The sequence below is a fragment of the Lissotriton helveticus genome, chromosome 7, assembly GCF_964261635.1.
Source record: "Lissotriton helveticus chromosome 7, aLisHel1.1, whole genome shotgun sequence".
Classification (NCBI taxonomy): Eukaryota; Metazoa; Chordata; class Amphibia; order Caudata; family Salamandridae; genus Lissotriton; species Lissotriton helveticus.
In genome coordinates this window covers 1,004,519,360-1,004,547,110 of record NC_136068.1, presented here as the reverse complement: position 1 = coordinate 1,004,547,110, position 27,751 = coordinate 1,004,519,360, and the positions used below count along the sequence as shown (strand labels likewise).

Sequence of the window (27,751 nt, the reverse complement as noted above, 5' to 3'; positions counted from 1 at the left end):
GAGACAATACATGTAAATCCAAGACAAAACATAAAACAGATATTGGCCAAATTATCCCTTTCTGCATGCTGCGCGTTTTAACATCCTAAGCTCTTTTTACCTTTTTCTTCTCTTTTAACCGTCGGTTGCCCTTACTGGTGGCTTTGATTGTACACACTTATGCCTCATGAACTAACCTGGTCGGGCCAATGCTCACGGTGGTTTATTCGAGTCATTTTTAGCAAATGCGTTTCCAGGCTGGGACAACAGTTGGTGTCAATTGGAGAGCAATGGGGCAGCTTTTAGTTATATGCCTATGAGGATGCGGAAAAGGAGGTAGTAGGTTTTCAAATATTGGCAATATCCCTAGTCCTCTCGGCGGAGGATACTTGTGTAACCCCCACCTCGAAATACCCTAGACTTTTCGGTTAGGTACTATAATCAGACCTCTTTTCCCGTCTCGTCGTCTGTTGGATCACCATTTTCGTCGGCATTCCGAGGTGACCTGCAGAGAGAGGGAAAAAAGAGGGAAGGGAGAGCAGGCTACATTGATACGCACTCGCGCGCATAAACCCAGAAAGGTTTTTACTTACTGCGTACTCGGCCTATTTCCACAGGATGCAGTCACTGCCAACTGGGGCGTTTAAGCCCAGGTGGACCGTTAGTGTGATTTTTCTTATACAGGTAGCATATAAAATATGGGCTAAATACCTGGATCTTCAGCTGTTGCTTTTGGCTGTATAAAAAGGAAAAATACACAACTAAAATTCGACCCTTCATATTTGCAATATTTCTACGTGCTATACCTTTTCAACCCTTTATCTAATCGAGCTTAGTCATTCCACCTATATTTCAGTTATATCGAAAAACAGGGATTATTCATTCAAGACTTTATCAATTTACACGGACAACTATAGTTGCTTTCTCAAAAAATCTTTAATAAGAATGTCGGTGCATAAATACGGGCCTACAACCCCGTGGACCGGCCACGGAGCAGGCTGGAGCGGAGTCGGTGGTCGTTTATTTCAGAATAAAAGTGCGAAAGGCGCAATAAAATCATGCCGAGACTTCAGTGTGAGCGAGTGTCATAAGTGTTGGGCTTCCAATTTTCAATAATCATGATGTGCAAAACTTAAACAACAATTCATTGTCCGAATGTTCAATTAATACCCATCTGATGTCAATTTACCGTCTGAACACATAATCAGTACCCATCCAATATCAATTCATTGTCCGAACCTATAACCTGTACCCATCCCATATCAATTCATTTCCCGAACTGACAGTACACATCCTGAATCCATTAATTGTCCGAACATGTAATCAGTACACATCCTATATCAATTTATGTGGTTAAAAACCTCCATACATATCTCATGACACCAGGGCTGAACAATCGGGGTACAACAAGGAGTTGAAAGTTTCATTTGCATCGGCGCCATTTTGGGTGCAGTCAGGCAGAACCAGGCATAGTCTAAATGTCTACTAACTCGTGGTTGGCCCAGAGCTTCTTTTGGCAGCCCAAAAAGTTCCGTTAAAGGGTAAAAGAAGCGATCGGTGGTCTGAACCATCAATCAAAAGGGGAGGGAGGCAACAATGTTCCTACCGGGTCATACTGTGCTTTCACCGGAACTGATCCGAACTGTGGTCTGCAGGATTCTAGTCATTCAAACTGAGGCTGGCGACAGCATGGAAGCGTCGACGTCCTGCGGCTACATTTCCATCGTTTCGTGGGCAACCATGGCAGTCATTCCCCATCGGGGGTATTTGCGGGAGTCGGAGACTCCCGCGGCTCCTCTAGAATCTTCAAGGTTGTGGAGAACTATGGTGGTGGAAGTCAACAAGTGACCGGGCCATTCCTTCATGCTGGGCCCGCTCTTGCCAGGTCGATCGCCATTTTGAGAGTTCGGCAGCTACCGGCGATCGCGGGGTCAAATGAGCGGACGGGCTCCCACCTGCCGGGCGAGGCGTTGCAGCATCGCCACAGTGGAAGAACCCTTTTCCAGGCGCCTGGAGCGCTGAGGGTGCAGTTGGGAAGCCTCCACCTGGGGAGGCGGGAGAGGCCTGTTCGCACCGTCTCTCCCTCCCAGTGCACCCTACGGCGTCTCGCTTGACATTTGTTATGGCCGGACCAGGCGATGAGGACGGGGGGGGGGGTCGGTGGCATGTGCAAGACATCCCCCCCAGAGTTGTCACAGCAATTATAGAGGAAAGAAGTGGCGCCTGGCGTGTTGTCGCTGCCATTATGGAGGAGAAAAGAAAATTGTCCCGTCCGTCTTTGGGCCGGGCTTCCGGTGGATGTCGGCCGGACGCCCCTTGCTCTGGCCCCATAAACGGGTTCCTTGGCTCATCGGCTGCAGCCGGATCCCATCGGCCCCAGCCCCCCCCCCCCGGCCGTTGGTGGCCGGGCCGGGAGAGAGAGTGGGGGGGACTACCTGCAACTCTCAAGTGCCACCGCGGCCGGACTGGGAGAGAGAGAAGAGAGGAGGGTCGAGGACATAGACATTCCCCCCCCTGCAACTCTCCGGCGTTGTCAAGGCAATCCCCTGGTCGGGTCCCGCTGGCCTCGGCCTCTCCTCCGGCTACACCCTACGTGATGATCTCCTGGCCGACTGTTGGCAGCAGGACCCGCCTTATATGGGTTGCTTCCGGCTGGGCGTAGCCGCAACCCCGCTCCACTTTGGAAGTTTCCAGAGTGGGGGCGGATGTTCTGCTGACTTGCATTTTCCCCAGTTTACCGTTCTTATTTCTAACGTTTTCTTGTTTCTAGGGCATTAATAGGTTTTATCATTACGTATTGTTATCGTTTCTTTGTTTGTTATTTAATAAAAGTTCATGTTCATCAGTGGCCTACTGATTTCGTTCTCCTTATTCTTTTCTTTCCGGGTTGTTTCATGCTAAAGTTTTCTGTTAACAGGTTACAGTGATCACTTCGTTATTAGTGTATATGTCCTTTTCACTAGGGGTGCTCTCTGGTCGGGCCAGATGATCTTCCTCTAGTAAATGGTCCGGGCGAAACTGGCGTATCAATCAGTGGGGAGTAGGTAGGCATGGCAGATTACAACGGGGGACAAAAGGTCCGCATTACCTACCCTTCACTACTTGCAAAGTTTTTCCTACGTTTCTCTGCAAACAGGGAATACCTCCAAAAAGAACCAATTCCCAAACAGTCAATGTTCGGGCAAACAATCAATCAATGAGGAACGAAATAAGTACGACGTGTTAAAGGTTTGCGTTACCTACCCTTCACTCTCTGCAAAGGGAGAGAGAATATTCCTATTCTTCCCCGTTTGCAGGCAGAGAAGATTCCTAAGAGAACCAACTTCGAACAATTCAATGCTCGATTCAATCAATCAATCAATGGGGAGAAAAAATAGGCACGACGTGTTAAAGTTTTGCGTTGCCTACCCTTCACTATCTGCAAAGACTAAACAGAGTATGGCGATTCTGTGTTTGTTTGCAAATAGAGAATCTCCCAGAAGCAATCAATAGGTAATACTAGTATTTTCAAACAATCAATCAATCAATTTCGCAATTTGTCGTGTGTCACGACCTTACCCGGACCGGACCATGTGGACAGTTCTTCGCCTTCCTTTTTCCAGCGCCCGATCGTTCTCTTTCTCCATGTTTGTACCGTAGCAGTCCTGTGGGATTCCAGTCAGGACAATAGGTCACTTGAGAGAGGTCCGTTCGGAATCGGTGAAGTTCATTCAATCGGCAGCCGGACGAGGGCCCTCTCAAGGCAGGTATACTCCAATCATTTAGATGTTCACCCCATCGTCTGGACCTCTCTTACCGGACCTTATGTCGCTGATGGACCCCGCGTTGGGACGCCAATTGTGGAGAAGTCAGCCCAGATCGCACCCGATGCCCAGGCTGCTGGTGCAGGGCGACTCTTCGTTTCCATCTTGAATAATTACCAAAATAAAGAGACGGGCGCTGAAGGCAGGAAAACAAGAACAGAGTTTATTACTCCAGAGGAGAGCATGTCATTTGGGACACTCGCATAGTGTCTTCGGGAGGTGCTCTAACAAGTTTCTCTGAGGCTTCGTCTTTTATACACAGGTTTGTGGCACACAGGCATCCTTTATTACAATCAACGCTTTGTATAGTATGAAGGTATTTCAACACGTGGCTACAGTAGGGCCCTTATCCTCCACGCAATAGGAGGGGCTGTCACGCAGCTGAGTGTTCTGCTGATTCCTTTGGAATGTGTGTGCCTGATCGAGTCTCAGGGGGTGGGGTGGCCATGATCAATAGTAGCTTCTTCCAAGAGAGACGAGTGCATAAAGTAGTGGGCAATAAACTGTATCCTTAGGCTAAGGGATGACCAGTGGTCAGTGCTGACGTTCAGGCTCAGAGGAAGAGGTCATCAAAGGAGGGGTATTCATGGAGGGACAGGAGGTGTTGGTCAGGCGCGGGGTGCGATTCTTAGGGACAGAGTCATGCGGGAGGGGTGGGCTCATGACTTGTGCATGTGAGAGCGGGGCGGTCAGGGTGCATGGGGGAAGCTTGCAGGGTCAGGGAAGGGGCGCTGGTGATCGATCGCAAACTGGGAGACCATGGTGCCTAAAGTGGCTGTCGTGTACGTGTGTGCACGGGTCTATGCTAGTGGGACAACACAGTCAGAGTTTTAACGATATCCATTCTGTTTACACCAAGGGGTACTGTGAACATAAATGAACGCCGCTTATGTACATACACATTGCTATTTTTAACAAAAACACTACACAAACACAACACTACCTTAAACCCTAAATCACTACACTACACAAACACTACAACACTACCCTAAACCCTAAAACACTACACTACAACACTACCCTAAACCCTAAAACACTACACAAACACTACCCTCAACCCTAAAACACTTCACTACACAAACACTACAACACTACCCTAAACCACTACCCACACTACTCCTACCCCTACACTACCTAAAACCCTAAAACCCTACGACACTACAACACTACTCTAAACCACTACCCACACTACTCCCACCCCTACACTACCCCTAACACACTACCCCTAGCACGACCCCCTACACTACCCAAACACCACTACACTACCCTAAAACACTACGACACTACAACACTACCCACACTACTCCCACCCCTACACTACCCTAAAACACTACAACACTACCCATACTACTACCACCCCAAGCACAATCACCCTTACCTCTCTTTCCTCGTGGTTCCTGTCCAGCGTCGCCGTCTCTGCTCCCGGTCCCTGCTTCCTGCTTCAGGTCGAGGGGCAGTGCATGTTGTTGTGAGGAAACGGAAGAGCCTCTGTTTCCTCACAACAAGGTGGATCGGTATTACATCGCATGCGTTGTAACAGCACATGCAATGTAAAAAAACGCGTAGTAATGGCTACGCGTTGTTACATCGCATGCGTTGTTACGCTTGCAATGTAATGGCAATGCGGGGAAACAGCCGGGTTGTAATGGCTGTTTCCCCCCCGGAGCTGATGGTGGTCATATATGCATCACTACTGGTTTAGAGAGGCCAACTAGGAGAGGTGGGTTTCAGAGGCCTCTGATCACTGGTGGAGTCTCGGCTGTACATTCATTTTTTGGAATAGAGAGCAATTCACTTGGCCTTGAAGACCTTCCTGCCCACCATCAGAGGAAGGCTTGTACATATGGTCACGGAGAGCACCATTGCCATGTGGTACTGCAACAAGTGTTGCGGAAGGGGATCTTTGACCCTGTGTCAGGAGGCTCTGTGCCTCTGGAAGTGGATGGAGCACCAAGTAATATATCTGATGTTGAACCACCTTGGTGGGATGTCCAAGTGCAAGGGCTGTTGAACTCAGGCACCAGTGGCATAGACCATCTTCCGTCACTGGAGGAAACCCTCACCCGATCTTTTTGCAACCACTTAGAATGCACAATGTCTTGTCAGCACTTTTGTGCCATGAAGTTCCCAAGGCATCTTTTCCTAGGAGATGCATTCTGCCTAGAGTGGAGCTCGGGACTCCTGCATGCCGTCCCACTTCTGTTGAGTACTGAAGATCAGAACCGACCAGATGCAAGTCATCTGTGACTGTATCTCCTCTATTCCACCCCGAGCAGGACACAAATTATTTAGTTTCTTAATCATAGTGTGATATCCTGTTGGCTGAAGTTGTCACCCTTATTCTGGGTTCATTCTAGTACCATTTTAACTACCTCCTTGGCCCATACAGTCTTACAGATTCATAACCTGAATGTCCAGCATGCATTCAAGTTTGTAAATTGTAAGGTAACCAAGGATGATTTTTGATATTGAACTTCTTACTACTTTTTTCAATGCAAAAATGAATGTCTATGCCGCCAGAATGAGAAAGCTCTCATTGTCTTCCGGAAACATATGGGCTATTCAGCATGCAGTATCTGATCCCTAATCTCTGGATGCATATTGATGCTTACTTGTGAAGTATGTGTACCTGGGGTTTGGTCATGGTTTTCAATAGCAGTGTCCATGCAGAGTTACATTTCTGGCCATCTTTTCCTAAAGTTGGGCATGGTGAAACGCCTGACACACTATTCGGTATAAGTTGCCTATTTGTTTTCAGGGGCTGATTCTCGGTAATGGCAGAGGTGCATCGACCCATTCGTCAGTGTCAGTCACAGAAAAATAAAATGATAATAAAACTATATAACTGTATTTTTCTGTGACTGGGCCATGAAAGGGAGGAGTGGAGGTCACTTAGAAGTGTGCATGTAAGTTTGGCCGGCTGTCTTAGGCCTGCCAAATAGATATGCACACTTCTATTTCTCCAACACAGCTGTGTTCACAGCTGGGTTAGAGAAAAGCCGCAGGCTTCCAGGCAGCGTCCGAGTGGCAGACCAGGCCACTCAGACCAATCCTGGCGCTGCTCTCATAAAATGAGAGCTGAGTCCGGATTCGGTGGGACGCCTGTGCCTTCCCAGAGATTTCTTGGATTGAAGGATCGAGATGACCATCGGAGGCAGCTTCAGCGAAAAGTAGGTTTATAAAAATCATTATTTTCCTCTAAATTCCCTGTCCTTTGTCCCCCCCCCCTTACCCACACACACTTTTGTTTTGTGACGGCTACCACTACTTGTTTTTACTCTGTTTCTCCTAGTCATACAGGCCGTTGTTCAACTATGGAACCTCTGTTTTTTCTTTAAATCTGACGACATTTGTAACTGATATGAGACATGCAGGTGTCATCAGGGAGGCCAGGGCAGAGCCAGGTTCATACAGAGTACACCACATGGCCCTACTACTTGAGTTCTTTAGCACAGCTCCCGGCCTGCCATTAGGTGGCATGTTTACTCATTTAGTAACTGAAAGGGGGTTAAGATGCAAGGGTATCACCACCACCACCACTAATAATAATTGTGAGACAGTTGCGTATTTGTTAGTCTAACCATGGATTTGTTGTTTTGGCAGGCTGACCATCCTCCTGTGCAAAGAATTGTCCTGTTTATCAAAGCAGATCACCTCAAAGATGACAACAGCTGGGGTAAGGCTAACTTTATGGAGTAAAGCAGTTAACCCTGGGTTCCTCATTGGTTGACCTACACAAGGGATCCTTGGACTGCCATTGATGTGGCATTGGCCTGGTTCTGTGCGCACGAGGTTGTGCTATTCTTTTAGTGCCCTTCTCATATATTAGCCCTGGAGCATTCCACCCAGATCAATGTATCCCTCACTATATATACAGTCAGTTAACGTAGTTACTTGTGGGGTGATTAGCGTCACTATGGTCATGAGTGAGGCAGGCAGTGGATATTGCCTTATGTAACAAGCCCCCCTCATCCCCCCCCCCCCACCCGTGTTTCTGCCTGGGACTATAGCAGATGTCTTTCAAAGACCTATGTAAACAAAAAAAAACATTTTCAGTCACGAGGATTCGGTACACCAAGTAATCACATACATATGCTCACGCCCCAGTCTCAGACCTGTAGACAGTAGTGCCTTGTTTGCTGATACCGAAAGCTGTTTGCATGTGTTCACAGTCACGACTTCTACCATATCCGCCTATTTTATATTACCACTCCTTGCTTGAACAGAAAGGTGTTTGTGGCATTTACGTCACCAGGAACGTTTTTGTGATCAGAAGTTACAGCACCACTTTGTAGTGAAAATGCCCAAACTATGGCACTTTATAAGAAGTAAAAATACTGTATTATTCATTAGTCAGAAACGTATACGTGACTTTTGTAAGATTGAAATGTAAGATAAATCATGACTAAAAAGCTTATTAATGCTCCTTGTGTGGGCTGCACAATTGATTCATTTTCAGTGCATTGTCCAGCTCGCTAGGTAACTTCCACAAACGCTGAAAAGTGCTTCCTGAATTTAAACATCATGTCTTCTGCTCTACATATAGTGTATGTGCACTTTTGCATGAAAGGTGGTTTGCAGTTTCACCCCCCAACTTTCTTGGAAACAAAATGTATTCGTTCAGAGTGAAGGCCGGCATTGTATTTCCCGGGGATGTCCATAGCGCACAGAATGTCTGTTTTACACATTGTAGGGTTCTTCCTACAAGGGATCCAGGTTTTCACTGTTGATCTGTTTTTTAGGCCCAGCTGGCATTTCTGATGCCGCAGGGGTTTGCATACTATTATCCCATTATTAGATAACACCCCTCCCCAACCAGACAACCTGTTTCTAACACTTTAAAACCACAGCAGCAGATTGTGCGAAGGGAAAAGTCCTATCAGGAGTCAGGCACCTGCATCATATGTTTAACCTATAAACAAGAGGGACTAGTTTTGGCTTCCTGCTGTCTACAGTTAAGAGAAGAGGCCTTTGAGGGAAACTGCGACACTTTTTAAATGAAAAGTATACGCCACCCTTCCAATTCTGAGGATCACGGACAAAGACCACAGCATCCTAAAACATATTTAATTCCCTGTAACACATGTGGTCTAAAAGTGCTTTCACATGTCATCGACATCACAGGTCAAAGTTTTCATGCTGTTAGACATGGGGGGGAAAGGGAAAGGCAGTCATGCTTTCTGCCTCTCTTATGTACACCTGACTTGAGCTGAAATTTACACTCATGCACCGAATTCAATTCCTAACAGTATCAGGTTAGCGTTAGCCTGATGTGGTTTAACAAGCAGATAACTATAGGTGGTCCAAAAAAGTGTGGCAGCATGGATCACAAAGTTGAACCATGAGTTAGAAGGATGGAGGATCCTAGCATGAAACTTGTACCCTTAAAACGCATTAATGATAAATTCAGGTGGAAAGATTTTAATAATATATGTATCTTGCAAACAGACGTAAAGAGGACAGGATTTGAAGTATGATTAAAAATATGTTGATGAAAAAACAAGTTTTACATAATATGTTGTGGTTAACTTGAGACCAAGTCTTCATTGAATACATTCACAAACTCTTATGTTAAGTGTTAGTTAGCTACAGTGCTTAATTTGTAAAATAATGAAATAAAAATAAGTAAAGGCTCCCAACATTTTATGAGGATGCTGCCTCCTTTCCATGGCACCGCTCACTTCCACCAATGGTGCTGCTCACATTTACCATTAGCACTGCCTGGTGTGTTAGTTACGACTTTGTTGTAGCTCTACAAGGTGTACTTTCCCACCCATGGGTGACCCAGGTGAAGCTGGTTCAATGCACCAGTGATTAATGTGAAAGGCAGATTATTGTAGCTTCACAAAACATTATTAAATGAGTAATTGACATAGAAGCATTGCTTTTGAGTTACTAACAATCCCAAAAAGGGATCAAGGGCATTGTGGAAACAGCAACAAACCTTATTTCGTTATTCATCTATTACACACACTGTACTAAGAATAATAAACACTTTTAAGTTAAAAGTAATTATTACTACATGGACAATCTGTTTCTCAGTACATTTAAAACAAATGTATAGAATGATAAAAAAAAACAGCAAGAAGTGACATTATAAGGAACGAGAATTAAATGAACATTTCCAACATTGTTAAAATATCTTTTAAAATGTCATCTAGGACCTAACGCCCTAATGTCTCCTTTTATGCGCTATACTATGAGAGCATGGAAGGCAGAGCAACTTGCAGTCTAGAGTTTCTTAAGGAGAGGAGATGCACTACATACCTTGTTGACAGCAAAGACTGACTATCGGCAGAGGCACCAAGAAAGTGTTCACCACGAAGAGCAAACACAAACTAAGGTAGCAGTCAGTTAGTCTTCCTCTGGGACTCAGCGTTATCAGCTTCATGTGAGATGTAGCATCCGCAAAGTGTGCCGGCAATAGCTGAGACCGTCAGCAGGGCCGGCTCTAGGCTCACTGAGGCCCTGAGCAGGGAGTGTAGGTAGGGGGCCCGAGGCCGCCAAATCCCTGCCAGGGGCCGCCACGCAAATATGCATCTAAGGATATATATTGGCGTGGCGGCCCCTGGGGTTTGGCGGCCCTGTGCAAGTGCACAGCTTGCACATGCCTTAGGCCGGCCCTGCCGTCAGTGGCAGAATCTCTGGTGATAATCTGGACGAACTACCTCTCCTCCCAAGTGTTCGTCCTTACATACTAAATCTTGCCAGAAATTGGAATTTCTGAAATAAGTTTAAGAATGTCAGACATAGATTATGTGCATTAAGGTATGCGTCCAAAACGTTTCCTTATGAACATCTAAGTTAAAAACTGTCAATTCAGACTACGCTGTTTTGGTTATATGTCTGTATATATTCTTAATTAACCTTGACCTGGTGAAAAGTGGACATTTGGCCTGGACAAATATTGCATTGATGTGTGTCATTGATCGAATGGCTTGACGCTTTCACAGATCTTAGAAAGATACGGTCAGGCGAATTAGCGTTGAATGGCAGACATGACCATGATTCTGCATTAATCAGGAAAGAGGTCAACTTCTGTTGTTTGAAAGAAGGAAGATTGCTGCTTCCATTAGTCAAGATGAAGTTGAAGATGGAGTCCAAACATAGGGGCTTTACCTCACAACACTGGCATCACTCGCTGGCTTACTGTATAATCCCCAAAGCTGCAAATAAAATCCCGCCAAAGTAAAGTGCAACACACAGTGATAACAAATAATAAGCAAAAATGCATCATCTTGTAGATAGCATTTCAATGATCTGTGTGGGATCTAATGTGCCTTTCTTTGAAATTTTAGTTGTGTGCCAAGTGATCGTGGGTGCATTCCTGATGTAGGTCACATAACATTCTATGACGGTCTGCCATCTTTGAATGCACAAATGTGGGTTCCCTGAAGGTTCCAGTGATAGGCTGTGAATTGGATTATTTTAACACCCAGTTCGTCAAGTTATTTCCTCTACAGACAAACTAAATGAACCCAATGGCTGCAGTGACTTAATCTAATTTCTTAGTTTTCATGTGTTTCAGAGGCTCGCTAGTTTGACTGCGTTTATTAACACTGTAACGAGTGACAGATTTGAATTTTGTTGGAATGAAAACAAAATAGATGCACATGTTTTAGACCACAAGTTTGCAGCCATCATTTATTCCTGCGACACTAATGCAAAGCAAATACTATGTTAAAGGAACTGCTGTATAAATAAATCAGTATTGGAATGAGAACTGTCAAAGAGCCATGGGTGGAGAGAAAGATACCGCAGCAAAGAGAATTGCTGGCCAGCTGCTGCCTACTGGGCTGTGAGTTCGAGGGAACTGTCAGTCTCTTCAGCAAATAGATGTCTACTTGTAGAACGCGAAACAGCCCAGGAGGACACCACAGCCCAGCAGCATGTGCACACTCTAATCCATACTTTGTATGAACACCTCACTGAGCGTGCAGGTGACATACCCATGATGAGGTCATATCATTTTATCGCCCACGCTTTGCATGAAGAAATGCCTGGGTGTGGCCTGGGGTTGGGTGTGGACCAGAAACACAGTACATTTCTCAGTGGGCATAGCTTAGGTAGCGGGACTACTGGGAGGGACAGAAAGTATCTCAGCCGGTCATATTAAGAACGACTGTAGGAGGAGGGTGTCAATCACCTTTGGGTCTGTAAGCTCTGCTTGTCCCCAGAGTACGGGGAGTCCATTTGCTTAGCTTGCAAGGAATTTAAAATAAAATGAGTATCCAGTATCGCATAGAATGCCATTGTGTCAATCAAAAAATGCAACCTCAAGACCCATGTTACTTAATAGTTATTTTCTTCACCTAGAACATCGTGGCCACTGAGTGGAGGGATGGGGGTAGGCTTGAATATGGGAAAAGTCTGTACTAAGGCCGAGCAGAGCCCCAAGGCCAGCCAAAAGAGGCACCACCCTTTGTGTTCAGTCCCTGGCCATGAAAACCCTTGACCTCGAGGGACCCCCTTGGCTCCATAAAACACAGAGGATGCCATGTCTTGGCACCCATGAAGCCAGCTCGACCTCAAGTCCTCAACAAACCACTTTCTAAGTCGAAACCGGTGTAGAGGCTGACTCCCAAATATACCCAGAGTCTGGCTTCAGTAAAAGACACCGGGATAGTCGTATGACCTTCCCATGGCCATGGAGCTCAAGAAGGAGCCTGATGTTGGGTATTGTAGAGTATTATTTCACCTCTCCACATGGAAAACCCTTACTTGGCCAACCCCTCAGGAGGACACCCACAGACCCTAGGAAGGAATCTCATCTTGAAGTGCAAGTATAAAAGGAATGACTCTTCTATCCGATTCCAAGCAATGTAGAGGCAAAGACCACTAATGCTCCACCACAATGCCCTCCTCTCATTCTGCAACTTAGAGGCAAAGACCACTAGTGCTCCACCACAATACCCTCCTCTCATTCCCCAACCAGGCCATAACCACAGGCCCTACCACTTCAGCAGTCTGTCCTTTCAGTCCCCTATGACTCACACCTCCCATACCTAGATCCTCAGCAACCCAATGATGATCTTTAGGAGGATTACCATGTTGACCCACAAAGCTATGTTGACTTTGAGCCCTATTCCACTAATGCCTCCACCCCCACAGATGTCATCACAGCTTATCGTAATATTATCCAAAGGCTGGCATACCACCACATAGGTAGGCTGCATGGTGTCAAGTAGGAAGATGACTTTTTGGTGGAGAAACTCTCCAAGATTGAGACATCTGTTCAGTACCTGCCACTGCACAAAAACATGTCAAAGTGCGATACTAAAAGCTTGAAGGACAGAGGCAAGGTACAAGAGTCAACTATCATTTGCAATGCAATAGGTCTCGCATTAATTAAGTTTGAGCTATTGGCATTGCTAAATATTGCAACACCAATTGCAACAAAAGTCTATAAATTGTAGGCCAAAAAAATGTGTATTTATTTTTGTAGCAATTGTGGCATGCTGTGCCTTAGATGAATATGTTTAAAAGTAAAGTGTGCCATACTGCGATTGCTACAATAGTTAATTGTGGATGCGTTAACAATTGATGTGTGCACTGATGGCTGGTGGTGTGTGTGCCTGTAGAAATTGTGCACTGATTGCTGGTGGTGTGTGTGCCTGGTGGAAGTGTGCACTGCCGGCTGGTGGTGTGTGTGCCTGGTGGAAGCGTGCACAGATGGCTGGTTGTGTGTGTTTGGTGAAAGCGTGCTCTGACGGCTGGTGGTGTGTGCCAAGCGTGCACTGACGGCTGGTGGTGTGTGTGTGCCTGGTGAAAGCGTGCACTGATGGCTGGTGGTGTGTGTGTGCCTGGTGAAAGCGTGCACTGATGGCTGGTGGTGTGTGTGTGTGCCTGGTGAAAGCGTGCACTGACGTCTGTTGGTGTGTGCCTGGTGGAAGCATGCACTGACGGCTGGTGGTGTTTGTGCCCGGTGAAAGCGTGCACTGACAGCTGGTGGTGTTTGTGCCCGGTGAAAGCGTGCACTGACGACTGATGGTGTCTGGTGAAAGTGTGCACTGACGGTGTGGTTGTGGGTGTGGTTGTGTGTGGTTGTGTGTGTGGTTGTGGTTGTGTGTGTGGTTGTGGTTGTGTGTGTTTGTGTGTGTGGTTGTGTGTGTGGGTGTGGTTGTGGGTGGTTGTGTGGTTGTGGTTGTGTGTGTGGTTGTGTTTGTGTGTGTTGTGTTTGTGTGTGTTGTGTTTGTGGTTGTGTGTGTGTGGGGTTGTGTGTGGTTGTGTCTGTGGTTATGTGTGTGGTTGTGTGTGTGTGTGGTTGTGTGTGGTTGTGTGTATGTGTGTTTGGGGGTTGCGCTGAGTGATGCAGGGGTTGCGCTGAGTAATGCAGGGGTTGTGCTGAGTGATGCTGGGGTTGCAAGGGAAAAACGAGTCTAACAGAGGACAGAAGGGCACAAAAAGCGAGTCTAACAGAGGGCAGAATAAAGCAGATGTCTGTGTGTGTTTTTTTTTCCTCTCGTGCCTTCGGTTTGATGTCTGTGTGTGTGTGGTTGGGTGTGTTTGTGTGTGTGGTTGTGTGTGTGGTTGTGTGTGTGCTGCTGTGAAGCCTGAACTTGTATGCGCTTGTGGGACCTAGCATAGGGTTGTTGGGAGAGAGGGAGGAGGTCGAGCAGAGCAGGGAATGGCTGCAGGAGGAGGAATGAGGAAGAGTTGCTGTTTGATTGAGAAAGGCTCCGTTTGTGCTCAGAGGATGGGCGCTGGCTCATAATGCGAAGCAGGGGGGGCGCAAAAACAGCTTCAATAAACGTGCTGCACCACACTTTTGTTGAAAGTGTGCGCCTGTGTTATAAATAAAGTATTGTATGAGTTCCAGGTAAAATAAAATGTTTTTTTTTTAAAAAGCAGTCGCAGTACTAAAGAAAAGCACGGTGTGCGGTTTGTAAAAACAAATAAAATGTTTAAGCTACAAGATGGCCGCTTGCGTCATGCAGCTTCTTTTGCATGTTGGAAGCTGTAAAAATCTACGCACTCCAATATTTACCAGTAGTGACTGAACATTTATAAACTGCAAATGCCTAAACACGCTATCCTTTTGAAAATACACATGCTGCAGCTGCGAAGCCCGTACCATGTAGGCGCCCATGGGACCTGTGCATGGGGGTGTTGGAAGCGAGGGAGGAGGTCGGGCAGAGCATGGCTGAGAATGGAAATGCCTACACATGCTACATTTTTTAAAATAGAAATGCTGCTGTGAAGCCTGTACTTGTATGCGCTCGTGGGACCTATGCATAGGGGTGTTGGGAGAGAGGGAGGCGGTCGGGCAGAGCAGGGAATTTCTGCGGGAGGAAGAATGAGAAAGCGTTGCCATTTGATTGAGAAAGGCTCCGTTTGTGCTCAGAGGATTGGGGCAGGCTTATAATGCGAAGGGGGCGGGGGGGGGGGCGCAAAAACAGCTTCAATGAACGTGCTGCACCACGCAAAACAAAAGAAAGGCAGCGCGGCTCTATACATTTGTTTACCCACGCTTCTGTTGAAAGTGTGCGCCTGTGTTATAAATAAAGCGCGGTATGAGTTCTGGGTCGGAGTGTTAAAGAAATGCACGGTGTGCGGTTTGTAAAAACAAATAAAATGTTTTAGCTACAAGATGGCCCCTCGCGTCATGTCGCTTCTTTTGCATGTTGGAAGCTTTAAAAATCTACGCACTCAAATATTTACTAGTAGTGACTGAACCTTTACAAACTTCGAATGCCTAAACACGCTATTCTTCAGAAAATACATATGCTGCAGCTGCGAAGCCCGTACCCTGTAGGCGCCCATGGGCCCTGTGCATGGGTGTTGGGAGAGATGGAGGAGGTCGGGCTGAGCATGGCTGAGGATGGAAATGCCGTGAAGCCTGTACTTGTATGTGCTCGTGGACCTATGCATAGGGGTGTTGGGAGACAGGGAAGAGGTCGGGCAGAGCAGGGAATGGCTGCGGGAGGAGGAATGAGGAAGAAACTGCAAATGCCTAAAGACGCTATTCTTTTGAAAATACATATGCTGCAGCTGCGAAGCCCGTACCTTGTAGGCGCCCATGGGACTAGTGCATGGGGGTGTTGGGAGCGAGGGAGGAGGTCGGGCAGAGCATGGATGAGGATGGAAATGCCTACACATGCTACATTTTTTAAAATAGAAATGTTGCTGTGAAGCCTGTACTTGTATGCGCTCGTGGGACCTATGCATAGGGGTGTTGGGAGAGAGGGAGGAGGTCGGGCAGAGCAGGGAATGACTGCGGGAGGAGGAAAGAGGAAGTGTTGCCGTTTGATTGAGAAAGGCTCCGTATGTGCTCCGAGGATGGGGGCGGGCGCAAAAACAGCTTCAATGAACGTGCTGCACCATGCAAAACAAAAGAAAGGCGGCGTGGCTCAATACGTTTGTTTATCCACGCTTCTGTTGAAAGTGTGCGCCAGTGTTATAAATAAAGCGCAGTATGAGTTCTGGGTAAAATAAAATGTTTTTTAGGTCTCGTCCTATTAATTGCGCAAGCGATAATAGGATGAGAGTATTGAGGGCAAAACAAGCTCTGAAACCACCTTGCGGATTATGTTGATTGCATGTGCTCGTGCACGCGCTTACCATTTGCTCCCCGAGCCGCCTGCCTCCGAGAGCTTCACTTCAAAGGGATCCGCTACCCCGCCCCCTGCTTCACACTGGCAGCCGTTTCTCGCATTTCTCCCCCCCCCCCCCCTCCCCACAGCAATGCCAAGAGCTTGTATTGATATGCTAAGCCTATTGGCAAATAGATCTTCTCAATAAGGACGGTCCCTCTGTCAAAATGGGTGTGGCAACCACTGTAATGCAGCAAAAGTATCTGTGCAAGTTTGTTTTCTTCTACGTTTACGCGTGTGCCATGCTGAATAAGCAGTTTGTTCTGCCCTCCCATCCTAGTACTCAGAGAGACACACCAGTTGCTCCAGCCTCAGCAGTCTCATGTCGATTCTTTCTCCTGCACCAACCCACTGTCTCAGTTGACTCTCCCCAGCTGCAGCAGCCTGCACATGGCCAGCTCCCTCAGCCATAGGAGGCAGATTCAGTAAGTTCTTGGGGGTAGGTCAAACCACACTGCCCAATTTTGACTATAAATCAGGAAGAAATACAGGTAGGGGAAGAGAGCAGCATTCGCATGAAACAAGACACAGCAAAATACACAGCAAGCAGAACGTGTCTCTTTGCTAGTGGCGTTTCAGCACAACGCGCACATGACACGCTTTTACTTTATTTTGTGTGGTATTCTCTCATCCCGAGTCTAGCGGGCGTCTCTTTTGCTCACCGCCTATGCTTTTGTTATTGGTTATTTTCACTCAGAGTTTGAACAGTGAAATCACATACTCTCCCCGTGCCTACCAAAGATTTAAAAAAATTAATGTGTCCTCTTTTAACCTAACCGGTGTACACGTAAAGCGCTCCAACACGCGTTTGTTATTGGTTATTTTCACTCGGAATTTGAACGGCAAAATCACTTAATCTCCCTGTGTCTACCAAAGATTTTTTTTTACATTAACGTGTCCTTTTGTAATGTAACCGGTGCACATGTAAAGCGCTCCAACACCTTCGGGTCGAGTTTGCGCTATATAAATCAGCACCCAAAAAAGCTTGGATGACGGAGCGGGGAGAGAGAGCAACACAGTCACAGAACCGCCCACTGGTCATCTCACCAAAGAAAGGTATGTGTACAAATGCACTCAATATTGAACATTTCTTTGACTTTCAAAGTTTCAGGTTGCACGTGAGGCAGATTCAGTAAGTTCTTGGGGGTAGGTCAAACCACACTGCCCAATTTTGACTATAAATCAGGAAGAAATACAGGTAGGGGAAGAGAGCAGCATTCGCATGAAAAAAGACACAGCAAAATACACAGCAAGCAGAACGTGTCTCTTTGCTAGTGGCGTTTCAGCACAACGCGCACATGACACGCTTCTACTTTATTTTGTGTGGTATTCTCTCATCCCTAGTCTAGCGGGCGTCTCTTTTGCTCACCGCCTATGCGTTTGTTATTGGTTATTTTCACTCTGAGTTGGAACAGTGAAATCACTTACTCTCCCCGTGCCTACCAAAGATTTAAAAAAATTATGGTGTCCTCTTTTAACCTAACCGGTGTACACGTAAAGCGCTCCAACACACGTTTGTTATTGGTTATTTTCACTCAGAATTTGAACGACAAAATCACTTAATCTCCCCTTGTCTACCAAAGATTTTTTTTTTTAATTAACGTGTCCTTTTGTAACGTAACCGCTGCACATGTAAAGCGCTCCAACACCTTCGGGTCGAGTTTGCGCTATATAAATCAGCACCCAAAAAAGCTTGGATGACGGAGCGGGGAGAGTGAGCAACACAGTCACAGAACTGCCCACTGGTCATCTCACCAAAGAAAGGTATGTGTACAAATGCACTCAATATTGAACATTTCTTTGACTTTCAAAGTTCCCGGTTGCACGTATACACATATTCTATTTCCAGTTTTTAAGTATTTATTATGCACATATTGCCAGTGTTAGCAACGCTTAAATAAAATATATGTCCGCATGTGCATGTGGAAATATACACTATTGTATAGGAACTGCACAGTCGCCAGTTCTGCTCCTCGTTTAACATGTATGTGCTGGGACAGAGGTGGATTGTTTCAGGCAAGTAAAAGGGGACAGGCGACTAGAATGTCTCAAAGGAAATGTATCCTCCACCTCCGCGTGTCATAGGCTTTATGCTGCACTTCTGGGGAGAGTCCTCAAGCTCATTTGGACCCGCTGTGGGGTAAGCAACTGCACAGCTGCCAGTCCTCTTCTGGGGCTACTGTTCTGGTAGCACCTCCTGTCCTTGATTTCTGGTCAGGACCGTGGCACTCCCCATCCGTGTGCTACAGCTGCACACTACAAAAAGAACTAGGAGGCAGATCCAGGGAGTGCCACTCCACCATCCTTAGAGCGACACCACCATCCTTAGAGCCACTCCACCATCCTTAGAGCCACTCCACCATCTTTAGGCAAGCTTTTTTAAATAATTAATGTTTTACACTCTTTTAGTGCACATTTTGGTGTCAGTGTTTTAGTTCTACAGCTACAATGCTTAATTAGCAACTGTTCGCTGGGAACAGACAACAGGCGCCACTGTGCCACAAGGCTGCCAGTCATCCTCTTTCAGTAACACCTCCTTTTCAAAAACGGCGCGTGCATCCTGCTTCTTTGGCTCCTTCATCTCGGCTGGAAACAGACAGCCGGCACCACAGGGGCAATATAGACAGAACTATCCTGCTTAATGAATGTTTAGGGGAATTCACATGTTTAAAGGAAACAAACCGGAGGCACGAGAGGGAAAAAAAAACACACACAGACATCTGCTTTATTCTGCCCTCTGTTAGACTCGCTTTTTGTGTCCTTCTGTCCTCTGTTAGACTCGTTTTTCCCTTGCAACCCCAGCATCACTCAGCGCAACCCCTGCATTACTCAGCGCAACCCCTGCATTACTCAGCGCAACCCCTGCATCACTCAGCGCAACCCCCTACATCACTCAGCGCAACCCCTGCATCACTCAGCGCAACCCCTGCATCACTCAGCGCAACCCCTGCATCACTCAGCGCAACCCCTGCATCACTCTGCGCAACCCCAGCATCACTCCGCGCCATCACAGCATCAATCTCTGCAACCATTCAACAACTGGTTCAAATATATTCTCTCAATGTTTCAAGCTTTATTACAAATGTCACAAAAAGATGTTAATATTTCACTTCTGTTCTTGGATTTTCATCACAATAAAATACACTGAACATAATCTTCACAAAAGTTATTTACAAAAGTTTAAGCTATTGCCATTATAAATTACAATCACTTTTATTTAAGTATTAATTATTTAAAAAAATTAAAAGCCATTGTTAATTGTAATATCAATACATCTAAGGCACGTAAATACAAAACATGTTGCATTACAAATGCTATAGGTGTCACATTTGCGAAAGTTATAACTATTGGCATTGTAAATGACAAAGCTATTAATTTAGCTATTTTCAAAACCAACACATAAATAAAAAAAGTGTCATTTACAAGACCAATAGCTCAAACTTTCATAATGCGAGACCTATTGCAAATGCTTGTTTAAAAAAAGCAGTTGCAGTGTTAAAGAAAAGCATGGTGTGCGGTTTGTAAAAACAAATAAAATCTTTTTGCTGCAAGATGGCCCCTCACGTCATGCCGCTTCTTTTGCATGTTGGAAGCTGTAAAAATCTACGCACTCAAATATTTACCAGTAGTGACTGAAGCACCGTCCGTGCGTGTGCTGACAGCATGACAGTCATTTTTTTTCTGCAACTGATCCCAATTGTATTGGTAAAGAAAAAAGAAGCTAAAGTGTTTTTTTTTTGTAATTTTTTTTAAGCGAAAAAAAAAGTAGCGTGGGGAAGCAATCGGTTAAAGGTATTATGAACAGGGCAGCAAATGTAGGAGAGAGCGCAATGTAGAGCTTGGAGGAGAAGAATACAGGCAAGAAAACAAAGTAGGGGAAAAGCACACAAGGGCGAGCACATTACGGTGCCGGGAGAAACACATGTGCAGAGAAAGAGCAACACACCTCAAAGGAGCAGAATGTAATAATAATTAAGGCGAGTGGTTCTGCGACTTACAGAATCCTTCGGATTGCTAATGGTGATCACTTTCGCGGCCACTTTGATGTTCTCAGTGGCCGCGCGGCTCACTGAGAACGTCAAAGCGGCTGCAAAAAAGATCACGCAGGCTGACAAATGGTGCGCGTGCCCGGCGCACATGCACTGTACCCGATCCACCTGCAGACTTTAGGAGCATTTTCAAAAGCCCCTTACTAAATATCTCGCAGAGCATCGCTTACGCGATAGCTAGGCGAGACCTAAAGAGAAATATGAGCCTGCCCAGTGTAGACCCTTCCTGTCCCCAATAACACCATACCTGTCTGGGGGAAATAGGTTTATTCCTTTTGTTATGGGAGGAAATAACCTTGGACAAGTAGTTCATCCTGTGGTCAGCAGGAGTACAGCCTGGGGTTCCACACACCCAAACATACCTTCTCATTGCCACACAGTAAATCTAAGAGAATTGCAGGAGGAAGTACAGGCGCTCCTCCCGAGGGTGCCATTGAAACAATGTCCCCACACTACTGGTCAATTATTCTACTTCCTCTACTTGCTCAGCTCCAAATGGATGGAACTCTTTGCACTATCCTAGATCTCAGACCATTCTACCGGTACAATATGCTCAAGTATATCAAAATACCTACTGTACAGAACATCATTCTGCTTGCTCTGCAGAGGGAACTACTTGGTGATACTCAAACTCAAGGATACCTACTCCCCAATCACCATCACCGTCCCCATCTATCCAGCAGATCATGTCTAGCTGCACTTTGTGGTAAATGGACTACACTGTCAGTTCAAAATTCTCTAATTTGGGGTCACAACCGCCAATTTAATATACACCGAGTGTTTGAAAGTAGCAGCACACGTTTTGCAATGCCATTCATGTATTTCCATACCTTGGCAACTGACTGATAAAGATCAGCAGCAAATAACAATGCTTAGCACACACTCAACATGCTGTGTTTCTGTTGTACACTCTGGGGTTCACTGTCAATGTTCGTATCTCAACCTCTCCAACATATGTAAATGTACATGTATTTATATAGCGCAAATCACCGACCCGGTATCTAAGCGCTTGCTTAGGGAACCCGTCCTGGTATTCCCCTGTGAGGTACCCCGGCAGGGTATCCACAAGGTGAAAGCCAGGCATCCCGCCGCGAGGGGCCGTAGTGGAGATTAAGCAAGCTATTGCCCAGAGTCGCAGAGTGTGACCCCGGGAGTTGAGTAGGCACCGGAGCGAGAATTGTCGAGTCCGTGGAATTTTTGAGCCCGAGACCCGCCGAGGCGGGGAATCGAACCCTGGTCCACGGCCGATCTCAGCTTCCGGGTCTGCCGCCTCTAACCACTGAGCCACGCTTCTCCACATATCCCCCTTTAGAGGCCATGCTAAACACTGCAGCAAAGAAAGATGACCTAAACCGAGAGCGTGATTTCATATAAAAGCTTGCTGCCTTTTTCATTCATCATGTCCCAACATGATTAGCATGGTAATTAAACTAATGGGTATCATAGCTTAATGCAAAGTGCCTCATGCAAAATTACATATGCGTCTACCAAGGAATTGGTTACCCGCAGAGGGTCAATAGGAAGCTCTAGTATTGGTGGAGCCCCATGTTTAACAAAGTCTAAAATGGTGGAACCAGAAGAACTTATTACTGGGCAGAACATTTCTTGGCCCTCACCTGCAGGTGACTGTCTTCATGGATGCCCTTCTCATCTGTTGGAGGGCACACCTCAATCACATATTGTTCCAGGGCACTTGGCAGGATCAGCTGGGTTATCATATCAACTACCTAGAATTGATAGCAGTCCAGCTAGCATTCAACATGTACTACATCATCATTTAGGATAAAACAGCACCCCTAAAGACCGACATCATGACTGCTATTCACTATAACAACAACATACATTTATGGAGGGTCAAAGGGGATTTAGAGACCACACTCTGATACAGCCCCAACAATACTTAAACGAAAATGAGTGTCAGAGGGTCTGAAGTAACAAGAAAAAGAGCGCTAGATGTACATCTACAGAGGACTACCAGTAACATACTTCTTAAGAAATTAAAAAGACAAGGGTCACCCTTACATTAAACCCAGCTGATGATCATATGAGGATGCCCATCAGTCACCACACGGAACCGCCCTTCATCATTTGGGTTCCTCCTAAGACCACTGATGGTGTTATCTATTCTATTTCTCATGGAGGGCTATGATTGTAAAGACCCTCTCATGGTCAGATAGATTAACGTGGTCTTGCTTCTCAACGGAGAGGATGTTAAGAAAGGGGACTGATTTCATAGTGCAAAAATTAGTGAAAAAACAAGAGAAAATGTGTGTGAACTAAAATTGGATGAGGGGGTGCTGAACGTAGCTTTATTCTGTTGCTTCCCACTCTACCAATGTTAAAAAAGTAGACAGGGACAACCCAATTAATCTTGGATCATCTGATGTATTCTAGAGTCAACATGTTTCTGCAATAGTTGACATGAGTTGTCATTGCTTTCATCAGGACCGCTATACACGATTTGCTACTACGAACTAGTGCTCTTAAAGAAAAAAGAGTGCTCAAAGTTGTGAATAAATTTCAAACTCGATACTTAGATCACCTGTATCCACTAGATGTCTGTATCGGTGGTTTCACCATTCCAAGTTGGATGTTGCTAGAAATAGTGAAAACATGAAGTTGTTATGTTGTAGTCTTATAGACGAAACACAGCATTCCTGTACTTGTACACACTTACTAGGTTACACTTATATAATCCTAGTGGAAAATAAAATCCTTCCAGGCACAATCATAGAGTCATCTTATATAGTGCCAGAATCTCAACCTTAGATCGAATTGTCAAAATAACCAAAGGAGATTGACATCTTACCCCACTTGGAAGATGTATAGACCTCACTCCACCTGGCCACGGCTCAGGGTAAAGGGGAAGCACCGCTCTGTAACAAGGGGCAAAAAACAGCAAAGCTGAAAAAGCCACTTGTATCTCATGTTGTCAGACAGTCACATAAAAGCGCCTGAAAGCGTTATCTAATATTCCACTCACATGCCGAAGTTAGCCTTATAAAGAATTCTACTGAGCTGTCGTGGTTTATCAAAGTAACTCTCTACTGCGGCATTACTTAGTCATACTTCGCACCCCAACAGAGAATAGATATTAAGGCTTGCTGGGAGAGCAGAAAGTTAATTGTGCGCCACAGTACTCGGGCTAACTCTAGTATTTTGAAAAGCCCTCAGTCCTGCAAATGAATCTCACCGCTATATGTACATGCAGACCTATATTCTTCGCAGCGCTAGTAACGCACGGACACACATCTCACCTCTCCGTCGGTACTTCGTGTCGGCGTCTGAGCCGATCGGGGAGGTGGGGGAGTCCGCCTGAGCTGACGTATATAACGAAGAGCGTTATTGGTCAGATGCACGTCACGTGGGTTAATGCGTGAGGCATGATTGGCTAGATTATAAACCAATGGAGGTGAAGTATTCTCGTTGTTCGAAAAAGTAAACAAACAAAAAGAACTCTTGGCATGTTTATTCAATCGGTATCTAAGCAATCCGGCCCAGCGCACGCTAAGTTTAGTGAAGCATATAGGTGCATCGGGTGACTGTTACCTATAATGTCACACTTATTGTTAGATGTTAACTATTTTGCCGTAATAGAGATAAGCTCTAAGGACTGTGAGTGGTGAGTTCGCGCCCTGTGTTATTATACTGGGTATTTTACTAAGTGTTTTTAGGACAAACATTACCAAACCGTGTGTCTCAGGTTATGGATGGCATACAAGGGAGTGATATGTATAATGTCTCGGGTCTATGAACACAGTAGAGCCAGAACAACAGTCACAGCTTAGGCTAGGAAAGAAATCATTAGCTGGGGAAGAAATCATAAACTAGCCCATGGTATGTCATCATTAAGCCCAACACGGTTAGTGCCCAATTTGAATACCCACTTTTGTTCTTTCAAAAAAAGAAATCTGCCTACGTCAGTGATATGTGATGGGATATTGGGCTGTTCGATCACAGTCCACTGAAAAGCAGTGGATGGATGGCGTGCCTCAAGAAAGTGATTCGTCAGTTTAGTGGCTTGCCTCTTACACCTGATGGTGCTCTTGTGTTCCAATATCCTCACTCTGATCTTACGAGTGGTCATCCCCACATATTTCAGGCCACAGGGACATGTAATCAGGTATACCAAGTTGTCACTATTACAATTCGTGAACTTATTTTGGATCCACGGCCGTGTTGTGCCTATGTCTATTTCTGTAGATTTTTTTGTTTGTGGGCAGGAATGACAAGAACCGCATGGATGGTGACCTGTCACAGGGGGAAGGTCCCATAATGTACCCAGAGCCCTGGGTTCTTTGTTGCGTGGTCTAGTGTGGATCAGACGGTCCCTAAGGTTAGGACCTCTTCTGAAGGAAAAAACCGGCATCTGAATTATAGACTCGTCTGAATTCAAGATGGACCAATGACGTTTGACCACCCTCTGTATCTTATTGGACAAGGTCCCAAAAGTGGTGACAAAGGTTAACCTCTCAAGGGGAGGTTTTTGAACTGGAGGTTCTAACAGAGCCGAGCAGTTATTGTTCCTCGCTCTTTTAAGCGATCGCTGCACTAACCTCTTTGGATATTGCCTGGAAATCAGTTGTTCTTTCAGAGCCATAGAGTGGTTTTGAAAGGCTCCAGCACTAGAACAGTTCCTATGAACTCTAAGAAATTGTCCATATGGTAAATTCTCCCGTAAGGATTTGGGGTGATGGCTATCAAAGCATAACAAGGAATTCTTCGCCATGGGTTTCCTGTAGAGTTCTGAGTGTAAACCCTCTGCAGTGGATGTGATGAGTAAATCCAAGAAAGCCAGTCTGTCCCTTCCTATCTCTATAGTAAAGCGAAGGAACTCATTCCTACTGTTTAGCCATCCCAAGAACTCTAGACAGCTCTCACTTGTGCCCCGCCATACAACAAGGACATCATCGATGTACCTTTTCCAGGTTCTGATACATCGAAGGAAGGGGTTGGTATTGGCCAGCACGTGCTGCTGTTCAAATGAATGCACGTAAAGATTTGCCAGGCTGGGAGCGTAAACGCTCCCCATACTGGTACCCGACACTTGGAGGTATATGGTGTCCTCAAATTTGAAAAAGTTGTGCTTGAGAGCTAAAGTTGCACAGGCCATAATGAAACTCACAGGAGTTATACTTTCAAGAGTCTTAGATTGTAAAAGATACTTGATAACTTCCAGGGTTTCATCTTGGCGTATTGAAGTGTAGAGGGCCTCTACATCAAATGAAACCAGGAGATCCATAGTACAATCAAATTCAATTTCAGGTAAGAGGCGTAGTACGTCACCCGTATCCTTTAAATACGTCGGCATTTCTTGCACCATAGGACGTAAAAAGAAAATAAACGAATGTTGATAATGGTTCAAGAATTGAACCAATGCCCGATATTATGGGGCGGCCAGGTGGTGGTCTCTGTTCCTTGTGTATCTTAGGTAGTACGTAAAAATAAGGTGTTACAGGATGCGGAGTACATAGAAAAGAGGCTTCTTGTGATGTGATCCATCCTTCAGATAGGGCTTCCTCCGTCATGGTGGAAATGATGGTCTTTAATTCCTCGGTTGGATCAACATCAAGGGGGCGATATGATTTCCTATCGCTTAGTTGGCGGAGACATTCAGCACGATAAGTGCTAGTATCTAGGAGGACCGTAGCTCCCCCTTTGTCCGCTGGTTTTATTGTTAAATCTTGACATGCAGACAATGTTCTCAAAGCCAGTTGTTCCTCTTTGGGAAAGTTACAGAAGACCTGCTCCTGTTGAGAAAATAAGTCCTCTATATTCCTCTCAAGAGCTTGCTCAAATGCCAATACCTTTGGAGGCATGGCATGTGAGGGAGGAGTAAAAGTAGATTTACGTTTCAATCCAGTGTTAGTCTCTCGTGTCACTTCCACATCTAATCCTGGTTTGTTAGCAAAGAAGAAATGTAATCTCACTTTGCGAAGAAATTTGGCTAGTTCAAGACGCGTTTCAAAGTGATCGTTGACATGAGTTGGCACAAAGCCTAGTCCTCTGTTTAGGGCTTTCTCTTCAGTTGGTGTCAACACATGTTGGCTAAGATTAATCACGAGCCCGGTTCCAAGTTGGTTGGTGTTGGGTCTTTGTTCTTCGTCGATGTGCTCCTCAAGTTCCTGGTTGAGGTTGTGGGCGGGCTGTAGTGGACCTGTGGTTGCTGCTGGCCTCTCCTCCTGCCTCGCGACCGTCCTCGGCCTACACCTAAAAAAGGCTGTCCTGAGAAATTATTGGGAAATTGAAGTGGAAAAGGTCCCATATGAGGTTGGAAAGGGCCCATTTGTTGTGGTCCCATCTGTGGAGGGAATAGAGGCCCACCGTACTGCCACGTGTTGGGGGGCCACCACATCGATGTTTGATTGTGTTGATTGCCTCTCCAATTATTACGGTAGTTTCTCCTTCCTCTGCCTCTTGGCTTAGGACCTTGATATGTGGACCCAGTGTCGCTTCCTGAACTATTATCTTCGGAACTTGAGGTTCCGTAGTTGGACCCATTTTTGCGTCCATTAGCAGTGAAATCAGGAGGGACATATGTGTCGCTTGTATAAGGGTAAACCTTATCAAATTCGAATTTCTCCAGATCCTTCTTAAATTTCTCAATCTTAACCGACAGTGTGAATTCTTTGAACTCTCTGTTATTTTTATTAGTTTCATCTTGGTTTTTCTGAAAAGCCTTGGTGGATAAAGTGGTTTTTATATGAGATTCTAATAGTTGGATTTCAACCAGTATTGTATCCGCAATTCTTTTTGATGTTTGTATGATAAGTATCAGCCAGTCCCTGGTACATCGCCAAGCGATGAGGGACCAGCTTTTGAGGAACTCTTTATCCTTAAGGAACAATCTGGGACTGTTGGTGACAATCAGTCCAGTAGGTGCACAGGTGTTCCGTAAATATTGTGCCATCACTGTTCCATTTAGTGTGGTGCGTGTATGGGATTTTTTTAGAGTCAAGATTTTACCCCATTCATCTTCATTGCTAGAAATAACTGCCGGTAATGTTTCAAGTAGATCTGGATGACTCGCCAAAGCAAGTTGTAGGTCATCCTCATCAAAGGAAAGGCCCTGATATTCGGCCATTGCTGAAGGGAACAAGTTAGAAACGCAAAGGCACTAAACAGTGACGTCTGTAAACACAAGAGAGCTTCACGCCTAACACTATATGTTGGCGTAACCAGACCATTAGTTGATCTGTGTTTTGAGAGAAGACCCGCAGCCAAGCGACTGCTCAAGTAGCAACAACAACATACATTTATGGAGGGTCAAAGGGGATTTAGAGACCACACTCTGATACGGCCCCAACAATACTTAAACGAAAATGAG

General features: G+C 45.6%; 1 protein-coding gene across 5 annotated transcripts in view; it reads left to right on the top strand.

The window, feature by feature from the left end:
- The window catches only part of FAM114A2 (family with sequence similarity 114 member A2), a 284,184-nt gene that overhangs the window by 241,214 nt on the left and 15,219 nt on the right, over positions 1-27,751 (top strand). For all 5 annotated transcript variants that reach the window (XM_078653652.1, XM_078653650.1, XM_078653655.1 and 2 more), the window contains one exon: positions 7,386-7,458. In XM_078653652.1, the coding sequence (XP_078509778.1) occupies positions 7,386-7,458 (73 nt within the window). The remainder of the gene's footprint in view (positions 1-7,385; positions 7,459-27,751) is intronic.